Below are 13332 nucleotides of genomic sequence, written 5' to 3' on the forward strand. Positions count from 1 at the left end.
ACATAGAGGTGGTGGTTGCACAACATTGTGCATATACTAAATTGCTACTTCATTGTATACTTTAAAAGGGTGCATTTCATGTTGTGTGAAGTTCACCTCAATTAACAAATGCATTGCCAGAAAAAGGTACAAAGTCTTCATGCTGGATCAGACTCTACAATAGTGGTAGCATGGAGGACATTAGGAGAAGGAAGGGAAAAATGAAGGGGGTGGAATCGGAGGGTGAGATGAACCATGAGAGACTATGGAATTCAAGAAACAAACTGAGGGTTTTAGAGGGGAAGGGGAACGGGGTGTGGGGATGGGTTAGCACGGTGATGGGTATTAAGGAGGGCATGTATTGCATGGAGCACTGGGTATTATATGCAAACAATGAATCATGGATCACTACATCAAAAACTAATGACGTATTGTATGGTGACTAACATAACATAATAAAATAAAATAATAAATAAAAATAAAAAATACAATAGCAATTCTGAAGGGCAAATGCTCTGGTGCCTACTCTGTAGGAATGAGTTTAAACCAAGATGATTTCAGCTGTCATTTAGAGGACTAAGTTATGTTTTCTATATTGGGCAGGAATGGGAGGCTGCTTGTAAACTAGCAAATTCAGCTCAGAATTTCCACAAAGACTCAGACCGAAAGAGCAAAACCTTGAACAGATTTATTTGAACCCTGGTTCTGAATGTTTCTCCAGCCTTTTTGATATATCACTCTGCTTATAACTCTTTTGTGCGATTGCATTTTCCTCCCAAGAGCATTCATGCAGCCCATGAACACTTGCTGAGCACCTGCATTTGTCAAGGACTGTTCTAGGTACCATTTTGTGAGCAAGACACAGTCCCTATCCTATCCAGTACTTTGCTGTCTAGTACTTTAACATACAGGCATACCTCATGTCATTGTGCTTCATTTTATTGTACTTGCACTGCGATTTTTACAAATTGAAGGTTTAGGGAACCCCGCATGGAACAAGTCTATTGGTGACATTTTTCCAACAGCGTTTGCTCACTTCATGTCTCTGTGGCACATTCTGATAATTCTCACGGTATTTCAAACTTTTTTATTATTATCATACTGGTTGTGGTGATCTGTGATCAGTGATTATGACTCGCTGAAAGCTCAGGTGAGCATTAGCATTTCTTAGCAATAAAGTGTTTTTAGTTAAGGTTTGCACATTGCTTATTTTTATTCATTTATTGATTAATTGGCTTTTTTTTAAGTTTTTATCTTAAGTCCAGTTAGTTAACATACAGTGTTATATTAGTTTTAGGTATACAATATAGTGACTCAACACTCCCACACATCACCTGGTGCTCATGGGTGAAATAAGTGATGGGGATTAAGGAGTGCACCTGTCGTGATGAGCACCAGGTAATGTAAGGTTTGTACGTTTTTTAGACAGAATGTTGTTGCACACTTAAAAGACTACAGTATAGTGTAAACAAAACTTTTATATGTTCTGGTAAACCAAAAACTTTATTTGAATAGCTTTACCGCGATATTCACTTTATTGCGGGAGCCTGGAACCAAACCTCTGAAGTGTGTCTGTGCCCACAGATCCCCTCAGGATCTTGTTAAGGTGCAGATTTGGACTCAGTCCCCCAAGAGGCTGCATTCCAAATGGGCAGCCAGGTGATGCTCATGCTGCCGCTACAAAGACCACACTTTAAGTACAAGGATGTGGGTGTTCGCATAAAAATCTTCTTTCAAATCACCTGTATTACAGTTAGGTTATGCCTATATTTATAAAACTTCACCTTGGCTCTCCATTCTTCTCTCCTCTGGTTCATCACTTTGCTTTACTTCTTAGATAAACTTCTTGACTTAAAAAGGCCAGTTAGAATGTCTTTTGCGCTATTAACTCTACTTCGCATTTTCTCAGCTTTGGCACCACTGACACACTGGGCTTGGGTCACTTTCGGGAGAGGGCAGGGGAGGCACAGCCCTGTGCATCATAAGCTGTTGAGCGGCATCCCTGGCCCCCACCCACTAGATACCAGTAGCATCCCTCAGTGCGGGGGATGTCTCCAGACATTACCAAATGTCCCCGAGGGGTCAAAATCACCCTAATGGAGAACAACTGGTCTATTTCTGGCAACCTTACCACTTCCCTGTTGGTAAAAGATGTCCATAATAACTAACCCTCATCTCGTGTGTACCAGGCACAGACACTGTTCTAAAAAGGTAGCATCTCTTAATTCATTTAATAATTCCAAATACTCTGTGGGGTCCTTTTATTGTCCCTATCCTAATATGGGGAAACTGAGGCACAGAGCAATTGGGTGATTTTTCCAAGTTCACACAGCCTTTCAATGGTGGATCAGGATTGAAACCGGGTCCTCTGGCTCCAGAAGCTGCTTTCTTGTGCTTTCTACTTTCCCTCAGGGTATGGGATCTATCAGATTGGATTTGTATTCTTATTCTTTGTATCTTCAAAGCTGCAACATGTTGTTGAGATATTCGAGTCACTTCTCGCTAATAACACTCTACCGGGAACGGAAGAGAAGAGCAAAGTCGCATCTTGGGCCACAAATGTTCTCCAGACCGTGGAATCAAATGCTCTAGAAACTGCCTTGAAATACCCGGAGCAAAAAATCCAGAAAATCCACAACAGTACTGTGGGTAAGAAGAGGATATGGCCTGATGCACACAGGGGGTTCATTATAAGCTGGAGTCTGGGTTACACAATTAGAAAAATAAATACCCTGCCTGGGTCCACTTACACAGATTTCTAGAAAATGCAAGTTAACCTATAGTGATGGGTGGAGGGGGGAGGAGGGAGAAAATTTGAGGAGACTGTTGGGTATGAAAGACATGTTCAGTACCTTGATTATGGTGTTGGTTTCACAGGAATATAGTATATACACAGGTGTATACACTCAATAAAACTCATCAAATTGTACACTCTATTATGTGCAATTTATTACGCATTAATCAGAGCTCCATAGACCTGTTCAAAAAAAAGAAAGAAAGGGGGTGCCTGGGTGGCTTGGTTGGTTAAGCGGCTGCTTTTGGCTCAGGTCATGATCCTGGGGTCCTGAGATCGAGTCCTGTGTCAGTCTCCCCTGCTCGTGCTCTCTCTGCTCTCTCACTCACTTGCTCTCTCTCTCTCAAATAAATAAATAAAATCTTCTAAAAACAAAAAGAAAGAAAGAAAAGATTGCCAATGGTTTCCAGTCCTGAGTCTGGGATTTTGGCTTCAAAGTAGTTTTTTGGGTTTTTGTTGTTGTTGTTGTTTTTTTAACCCGAAGCCTAATACCTACTGGCACATATCACAGTTCCATCCCAGAAGGAACATCTTACTGCATATCTTTTAAATAAAAATACTTTTATCATACTTGTCATATATATTCATAACGTAACCAACCACGTGACGAGAGACTATGGTAAATAGTTTGATCTTCGTAATCATTTCGCTATTTTAAAAAATAAAAATAAATAAATAAGATATCATAGCAAAGCCAAGTATTAAATTTAAAAAAAAAGAAAAAAACACATAGACAAAACTAAATTTAGAACAGCCAAATCTGCCCACAACCCAATCTTCCTATCCTATAACCATGTAGATGCATGTCTGATGCAGATGCATATTTGCTGTGTATGTGACGTTGTACATACAATTTTCACTTATTACATCACCAACATCTCTCCGTGTAAATTATATACATCACCATTCCCTACATTATTGTCTTCAATGGTTTATCAAATTGCATTGTATATAATTTATTTATACTGTATTTATTTCCCTATTCTGGGAAATGTGGGTTGTTGCCAAATAACCCCATGAACAGACCATTGAAAATTTATCTGTGTATATTTTTTTGATATTTTCTTAGGATAAATTCATAGAGGAAGAATCATTAGGTCAAGGAGAAAAGAAACATTTTATAGACTTTGATACATATCACTATATTGGCCTCCAGAAATGCTGTTTGCTGTGCTTTTATTCAGCCCAGGGATATCAATGGATTGGTGTGTGCCTAACTAATCGTTTTGCTATACCAATTTGTATGATGAGATAGTTTACACTCTATAAAAATAATAATAAATTTTTATAAATTTTTAAATATAAAATAAAATCCCATGCCCAACCTTCTTGGGAAACTGGAATCAGGACTTATTCATTCATTTCATTCATTCATTCATTCATTTCATTCAAAATTAAACCATTTTTCAGATTACAATAGCTCTCATCTTTCCTGATCTGGCCAGGTCCTAACTGATGGGGCAGACCAGTGCCCTCACCTCATTGGGTTTTCACTTCCCTCATCTGTGAATGGACAGACACAGCAGGAACCCGACCGTACCCATCACCCGGTTTCAACAATTTCAAACTCACAGCCAGGCTCCAGCCGTCTGCTAATATTTAAGTTAAATATTTTCATGAGCTTGTTTCTTTTTTTTTTTTTAAAGATTTTTATTTATTTATTTATTTATTTGACAGAGAGAGAGAGAGAGCGAGAGAGGGAACACAAGCAGGGGGAGTGGGAGAGGGAGAAGCAGGCTTCCCGCGGAGCAGGGAGCCCGATGCGGGGCTCGATCTCAGGACCCTGGGATCATGACCTGAGCCGAAGGCAGACGCTTAACGACTGAGCCACCCAGGCGCCCCTCATGAGCTTGTTTCTTGATGGCAATTCTCCTGTGACTTCATTTTCATTGGAAGCATGGTTCCCTGTTACAGAGATAAGCTGTCAATTATTAAATCAATTCCTCCTTGTTGAACATTTAGATAATTTCCTATTTTTCACACTATCATCCCTGCTGCTGAAAACTTTCTTGTAGCTAAATCTACCCTCCCGTCCATGATTGTTTTCTGAGAATTAATTCCTAGAAACAGAATTGTTGCTTCAAAGATGATTGCTAGAGGGGGCGCCTGGGTGGCTCGGTCAGTTGAGCCTACCACTCTTGACTTCGGTTCAGGCCATGTTCTCAGGGTCGTGAGATCGAGGGCCGTATCAGGCTCCATGCCAAGCATGGAGCCTGCTTAAGATTCTCTCTCCGCCCCTGCCGCTCCCCCTGCTCATACTCTCTCTCTCAATAAGTAAATAAATAAAGTCTTTTTTAAAAAAAAGATGAGTGCTAGAGAACTTTAGTTAAGAACTTGTTTCAGGAGTTAGGGTCTTACCTCGTTTGGATAAGGGTCCCTCATGGGGTTATCTGACAAGGTACAGCCTGGAACATCCTAGACATTCAGTAAATGTAACCTGTCCATGTTGCTATGCACATTTTTAAAGCTTATAATAATGGCAAACTTGATTGTTGCTTTTCTCACCAGCTATTGAAACTCGAGTTGTTACAGACAATTGCTCTGAAGAAGGAAAAATCTTCAGCTTGAACACCCACATGAACTCAGTGGACATCCACTGCAATGATGTTGTGCAGGAAAACATACAAGGTACATACGGTGGCTGTATTCAGAACCTCGAAGACACACAGATCAGTATCACTGTATGAGTCACAAGGAGAGTCGCCAACAGGCTCCTTCCTGATGGGTTTGTTACCCTAAGACTGTGTCATTTGAGTCTTTTCCTTAAAAAATCTTTCCAAAGTGAAGGCTTTCTATTCTTCAGCATGGAAGACACTTCTCTGCAATTTGGGGGCAGTTCTGTCCTGGTCTCAGTTGAGGTTCACCCAAACGCAGTCCCCGAGAAAAGTGTAAGTTTATTTGGGAGGTGATTCCAGGAAGCATCAGTCGGTGTATCAGTCAGGGTTTCCCAGAGAAACAAAATCAATATGGTGTAGGGGGCAGGGGGATAAAGAGAGAGAGAAACAGAGACAGAGATTTTAAGAAATTAGCTCCTGTGATTGTGGATGGTAGCAAGTCTAAAATCTAGCCAGCAGGCTGGAGACCCAGGGAAGAGTTGGTGTTGTAACTGCAGACAAAGACAGGCTATAGGCAGAATTCCCTCTTATTTGGGAGAAGAGAGTCTTTTTCTTAAGGCCTTCAGCTGATTGGAGGAGGCCCAACCACATGGTGGAGGGTAATCTGCTTTACTCAAAGTCTATTGATTTAAATGTTACTCTCGTCTTAAAAAAATGCCTTTACAGCGACACTCTGACTCATGTTTGACCCAATATCTGGGTAGTATGGCCTAGCCACATTGACACATAAAATTAACCATCCCAGTAGGGGAGAAAAGAAATGAGACAGGGAAGAGGAGACAGCCAATACAGGTATTATTATGGTAGTGAGTAGGTCACTGCTGGTGGTAAATGTGACTCATCCCACTGAACTCTCCCATTCAAGGAGGGAGAGCCGCTCTGATCCATCAGTGGTTGAGGGCCCTGCCATTCTGCCCTGTGTACCAATCCAACACATTCACTGCAGGGAATGCTCCCAGGCAGAGAGTTGCAGTTGCTTGCAGGAGAATTCATAGGCATATAAGGAACCCAAGAGTGCCAAGCGAATTAAGTTAGGGTGCCTACAGCATTTGCTACAGCCTGTGTATGAAGGAATGGATTGTTACTATTAATTGTCCCAGTGTTGCCAGACTTTCTGATTTTTCAAGAGAAACTGGGTTGGTTGCATGAATACCTTCAATTTTTAAATTTGGTCTTACAATAGCTGCCCTATCATTATAACTGCTATAGCATGACAAATGGGGTCTTAAATCCAATCCTATAAATGTGGGATACAGCTGGTCTGTACTATCAGTGAAAGGCCCCGAGTAAAGGCATCAAAATGTGGACAACTAACCATATGCTGAACTGAGGAAGTGTCGTGAGACAATTAGTTCCTATCACTTCCTCTCCTCCCCCAAGAAGATAAGAACTTGAATCTGCCTCGTTTGAGAATGGGCCAGGTGGAGGATGGAAGCCAACCTCCAACCACACAAGTTCATGCTTGCCTTGTCACCAGGAGTTTCTTCTAAAACTCACAATTTGTAGAGTGTGCAAGACTTCACAGTGCAAGCCAAACAAAGCACATCTGCAGCCCCACATGTTCTCTGATCACGTTCTGGGATACTGGGGATTAGGATTTCACATGTGAATTCAAAGAGGACACAACTCAGCTCATAAGAACTTCCTCCGCTGAACTGTTTAAGTAAGTCACAGACATCGTAATGTGATTACATGTGCCTGAAGGGGCACCTGGCATAAAAGTGCCCAGTGGAGGACTATTTACCCTCCCCCAGTGAGCCCTATAGTCTCACCTCCGAGCATTTCCATTGGCTGCTCCTCTACCAGGAATGCCAACCACCAGGCCACTGGGTGAACTATTACTCTTCAACATGGTTCAGCTTTCACCTCCTCCATGAAGCCTCCCAGGACTGCCCACTTCCACCACAACACCAAAGTCAGGCCCTCCCTCCTCTGCACTCCCCCCAGCCTCTTGAACTTGCCTTATCCTGGCATCTAACATGTTGTGTTGTAGCTGGATTGCCATGTCCTTGTCTCCCCCACCATGCTGGAATCCCCATAAGGATGGCAATCATGAATTATTTTTCTCTAGAGTCACCATTACAGGCTCATTACATAGAGAACAGTGATGAATGTTCTCTGAATTAAATCCACGTTTAGGTGGAGGTCTCAATGTTCCTAAGGAGAGAAAAGAACCCATTGACCGATGTGTGACAAGCTCCCAGAGGGACATTTCTCTGTCCTTCACGTCCTGTCTAGGGCAGGAGACTTCTTTGTCATGGGGGCCACCCTGTGCCCTGTAGGATGTTGAGCAGCACCTCTGGCCTTTATTCACTAGACACCAGAAACAAACACCCAGTGTGGCAACCAAAAATGCGTCCAGACATTGCCCAATGTCCCCAGAGGGGGCAGAATCACCCCCCCACCCCCAGTTGAGAACTGCTCGTGGAGAGCGACCCTATAATTGACCTTCAAACAGTAACAACTTTAAGACTGAAAGGAGGTGCTATCGAATTACACCCAGACACCCATCAGAGGTAACACGAGACATACAATCCCATGACACCCCCTCCCTGTAAAACATCTCAGAGAACAAAACCCAGGCCACCGGAAGCTGACCGTGAACACCTACAGCCACCCTTCTCTTTTCTGCTTGTGCTTTTGCTCCTAACCAGAATACTTCAGCCCCAAAATAAGCTATTACTAAGCACAAGAACAGATGGACATATCACCTGCCCATCTTTTCCAACCACCTACCACTGTTTCATTCTGACAAATGGAAACTGTCATTAATTCGGAGGAACAGCAATGAATTGCTTCTGATCCCCCAGGCAGGACCAGAGAAGCCTGATTAGAGAAACCTAGGAGGAATTTATTCCAATAGGATGGGCTGCATAGCTAATAAATGACAAAGCTGGGATTTTAATCCAGAAACCTATTACCCTATTTCCTGTCTCTACAATCCTAACTGCTTCATATATATGGCCTCGGCAGTGTGGACTTCTTGGCGGCTACAAAGAATAAAGAAAACTTATTGACATCGGAATATGGTCATAACATCCTATAATCCTATAACCCACCATATTCAAACTAACTACAAATATATATGTTTGTTTATATATATATATGTTAGTAACTAACATATATAACACATTATATGTATATATTATATGTATATATTATATATTATATATATATAAACAAGAGAAATTCATTTTCTCACAGTTCTGGAGGCTAGCAGTCTGAGATCAAGGCATTGGCAGGGTTGGTATCTTCCGAGATCTCTCTCTCTGGCAGATGGCCACCTTCTCCCTGTGTCTTCACATGGTCTTTTTTCTGAGTGTACATCCCTGGTCTCTCTTTGTGCGTGCAGATTTCTTCGTCTTCACTCTTCAATCCAGGTCAGCTTTCACCTCCTCCATGAGGCCTCCCAGGACTGCCCACTTCCATCACAGCACCAAAGTCAGGCCCTCTCTCCTCTGGCCCTATCTTTATAAAGGCCCTGTCTTCAAACACAGTCACATTCTCAAGTACTATGGGTTCAGACTTCAACTTAATTTGCGGGGGGGGGACACGATTTGGCGCATAACACTATCCTACTGATATATGTCATGTGTATGTCCTTCTAATATATAATAGAATTATAAATACATGATATAAATATAGCCTGTACACATATATTTTTTAGTCTATTAAAGTATGTTAAATTGGGGCACCTGGGCGACTCAGTCGGTTGAGTGTCCGACTCTTGATTTCGACTCAGGTCAGGATCTCAGGGTCGTAAAATAGAGCCCTGTGTCAGGCTCTGAACTGGTCATGGAGTCTGCTTAAGATTGCCTCTCTCCTTCTGCCCACCCCCCCAAATAAAAAAAAATAAAGTATGTTAAATTATGGCTTTCCTTTGCTTAAACTCCCTTAAAATAAAAGCAAAAGTCCTCCTCAAGATTCATAAAGCCCTGCAGGATCTGCCCCCATCACATCCCTGCCCTCACCTCCTCCCACTCATGCACACACACACTTCTTCAGCCACACTGGCCTCCTCCCTGTTCCCTGAACCAGCTAGGCACGTTCAAGTCTCAGGACTTTGTCCCTGTTATATCAGATCTACCTAGAGCATTCTTCTATGTGGCCATGTGGCCCCCCCTCCCTTCACACTGCTGTCTGAAATCTGTCTGAAATAGCATCCTCCAAGTCTCTCTGTCCTCCCCTTACCTCACTTAATTTTCTCCCTAGGACCGATCGTTTCCTGACATACACTTTTACTGATTTGTTTATATTTGTTTGTCTCTCTCCTGCACCAGAAAGATCTGTAAGAGCAGAAATGGTTTCTTTGTCCCCCACTGTATCCCCAGAATAGTGTCTGGACCCTAGTAGGCATTCCATCAAAAAAAAGAAAAAAAAAAGTTGAATAAATGAATAGATAGATAGGGGTAGTGGCCTAAATTTCTACACACATTATTTTTTTCTAGATCTGGTTTACATACATAATATATGGGAGAAGATGATCACATTCATACGTACATACAAAGAGATAGCCATACATGTAACCCACTTGTTAATGGATTTCTTTCAGTCCAGTCTCAACATTATGCTTCATTTGAAAGGAATGCAAAGCCAATCCTAAAAGTCTTGAAAAATAAATCAGCCTTTCCAGAAGTCTCTTCAGGAAGTGGAATGACATCACAGAAAACTTACCTAACTCCCTAAGCTTCCTCTTCAAGGCTGACCCTTCTGGCTCCTCTCCTCCTCCCTCGAAATTCCATCTGCCTCTTCTTTGCCCTCCTCCCATCTTATTTGATGCATTTTCTCCTAAGGCTACAGCCATGTCCTTTCTGATGCAAATCAGCGTAACCTCTCTTGGTTTGTCCAGTTCTCTTCCCCCCAGGTTTTACCCCCTTCAATACAAAAAAGGGTTCAAGACCACAAACACACTGTCTGTCTCAGAGGTGAGAAAGGGAGAGACGGTGAGAATCTCTATTTCATTCGACCCTCGTATAGGTGACTACGTGTGCGTATGTATACTTGTGTGTACATCATGTGTGCGAGCATGGTAGGTGTGGGAAAGGACTGATGGCACTTTTAAAGACCCCCCCCATTTTTCTGTTTTCTCAGGTCCCACGGCAATTGCCTTTATTTCTTATTCTTCTCTTGGAACCCTCATAAACGCAACATTTTTTGAAGAGGCAAATGAGAAAGACCGAGTTTACCTGAACTCCCAGGTAGTGAGTGCTGCTATTGGACCCCAAAGGAACATATCTCTCTCCAAGTCTGTGATTCTGAGTTTTCAGCATGTGAAGGTGGGTCAGAGCTGCATTTGAACTTGCTTAGGTTTCTTGGAGGTAGAGCGAACAATGTGCGTGTACCCTCACCAGTCAGTGCCTCTGGGCTGTGCTGTCCAATCAATACCTTAGCCGGGAGCCTCGTGTAGCAAATGAGCATTTGAAACTTGGTGCATCTGAATTGAGAATTTGAAGACTTAGTATTTCTGGATTTAGACTTGGTAGTTCCAGATTTTGAAGCCCTCATAAGAAAAAAAGCATGCAAAATATCTCATTAATAACTTTCTAAGGGGCACCTGTGTGGCTCAGTCGGTTAAGCATCTGCCTTCGACTCAAGTCATGATCTCAGGGTCCTGGAATTGAGCCCCATGTCAGGCTCCCTGTTCAGCAGGGAGTCTGCTTCTCCCTCTACCTCTGTCCCTTCCCCCCTGCTCATGCTCTCTCTCTCTCTCTCAAATAAATAAATAAAATCTTTGAAAAAATAAATAAAATATTTTTAAGAAAAATAATATTTATATTGATTGCATATATTGATTTATATTGACATACTAAAAGATACTGTTTTGAATATAGTGGGTTAAATAAAATGTATTATTAAAATTAATTTGAAATGTTTCTTTAGCTTTTTTAATATGGCTAGCCAAAAATTTCAAATTACACAAGTAGCTCACATGATATTTCTCTTGGGCAGCATGATTCTAGTGCATGGGATTATTTTAGTTGGAGGTACCTCCAATTTTATTCTGTGAAATTTGAACTGAGACATGGTATTCATTTCCACACGAAAGCCTGGCATTAATTATTAGACTACATAACTTCATCGGAAAAAAAATTTTATTTAATTCATTCCCTTTTCCCCTTCTCTGCCCAAACTCTTAAAGACAGGAAGGTCAGTAGCCAGACCCAGATGTAATAAAATTCATCTGTTCCCTTGCCTTTCAGCTTTGTCATGAAAGTAAGAGTTGAAAGAAATCCTGCCATTTGCAACAACATGGATGAATCTTGAGGGTATTATGCTAAGTGAAATAAGTCAGGCAGAGAAAGACAGATACTGTATGGTCTTACTTATATGTAGAATTTCAAAAAGCCAAACTCATAGACACAGGTATTTTTGGTTGGGGGGGGGGCGGTTGGGAGAGAAAAAGTGCAGAAGGTCAAAGGTACAAACTTCCAGTTACAAGTAGAATAAGTTCCGGGGATTTAATTAACTAGAGCATGATAGCTCTAGTTAAGAATACTATATTGCATACCTGAAAGTTGCTGAGAGAGTAGATTTTAAGTTGTCGCCACAAAATAAAAATTGTAACTACATGAGGTGATGGATATTAACTAACTTCATTTTGCAATATATGTATATGTCAAAAACTTATGTTATATACCTTACACTTACATAATTTATATGTCAGTCATATCTCAATAAAGCTGGAAAAAATAGATAAAATTCTTTTTTAATTTTAAACAAAATAAGAATGGGGGGAGTAGGAAATGTAGGATTTCTCTATCGGATGCATAAAACCTAAGTATGAAATTTTTCATATATGGCATGGGGCAGTGGGAGTGGAGCAAGAAATCTGGAGATGGTCTAATGGATTATCAAAGGAGATACAGCCCCCCAACGGGAGAATGTGTGACTCATCTTCTTGGCCCCATGAAGTGATGCTCTGGAAACCCTTGGGACAAAAAGAAGAGGTTGAAGGCTAATTCTATTCTCTCCCTCTTCATTTCTTCCCTAAACTTCCCCTGTCATTGCGTGAGCAATTTTTGTGTTGTAAGGGGTCAGGGACAGAATTGGTGTCTTAGAGAGTGTTTAGGAGAAAACTCTGTATGAGCCACAGACTTTTTTATTTATTTACTGTTTTGTTTTGTTTTTTGTCTGACTTCCATGGTGGGGGATAAAATCCTGAAACCAGTGACATCCTGTAAAATTCTGGCTCCCAGAGGGCCTTGATCTTGTTTTATGGTATGTGGAACCCCAACAGAGCTGGGACTACGGGAGCAGGTGTCCTGGCACCCATTCTCTTCACTTAAAATAGAAATCACCTGAGTCACTTCTAAGCTGCGTATCTCCTCGCTTGCCACCCCGGTGTAGACGGACATTCTGAGAGTTGTCCCTCCCAAGGAAGAACATGATGAGCCCTTTCTACTTTCAGAGGAAGCCCAATAAAGGGAAGGCCTTCTGCGTGTACTGGAAGAGCACGGGGGGCCACGGCCAGTGGTCCAGGGACGGCTGTTTCCTGATCCAAGTGAACAAAAGTCACACCATATGCAACTCCACCCACCTGTCCAGTTTCGCTGTCCTCATGGCCTTAACCAGCCAGGTACAATGTATACATTTAATTCCTCCAGCTAATCCTGTGTGAGCTCCTGCTGGATAAGTACTCTTTTAAAAAAGGGGGGGAAACACAAGGGACTAGAGTGAGGGATTGCAGAAAGCATGCTGCTTTCCATAGAAAGGTCAGGGTGGCCTCCGTAAGAATTAAGCATTTGAGCTGCAATCTGAGTACTGAGTCAGTAGTGCTGCAACATGGGTGAGCCTCGAAAACATCGCGCTGAATGAAAGACGTCAGAGCCGAAGGGCTACCTGTTGTATGATTCCACTTATATGAAATGTCCAGAATAAGCAAACCTGGAGAGTCAGAAAGTAGATTACTGGTTGCCAGGGACTGGGGGAGGAAGAAATGGGCGT

General features: G+C 41.9%; 1 protein-coding gene across 1 annotated transcript in view; it reads left to right on the forward strand.

Annotated features, from left to right (window-relative positions):
* Positions 1–13332, forward strand: part of ADGRE3 (adhesion G protein-coupled receptor E3) — a 39187-nt gene that overhangs the window by 16593 nt on the left and 9262 nt on the right. Inside the window, exons 6-9 of the mRNA XM_036066532.2 lie at positions 2445–2628; positions 5282–5401; positions 10480–10664; positions 12797–12964. Coding sequence (XP_035922425.2) covers positions 2445–2628; positions 5282–5401; positions 10480–10664; positions 12797–12964 — 657 coding nt within the window. The remainder of the gene's footprint in view (positions 1–2444; positions 2629–5281; positions 5402–10479; positions 10665–12796; positions 12965–13332) is intronic.

Source organism: Halichoerus grypus, chromosome 1, assembly GCF_964656455.1.
Source record: "Halichoerus grypus chromosome 1, mHalGry1.hap1.1, whole genome shotgun sequence".
In the NCBI taxonomy this organism is placed as follows: domain Eukaryota; kingdom Metazoa; phylum Chordata; class Mammalia; order Carnivora; family Phocidae; genus Halichoerus; species Halichoerus grypus.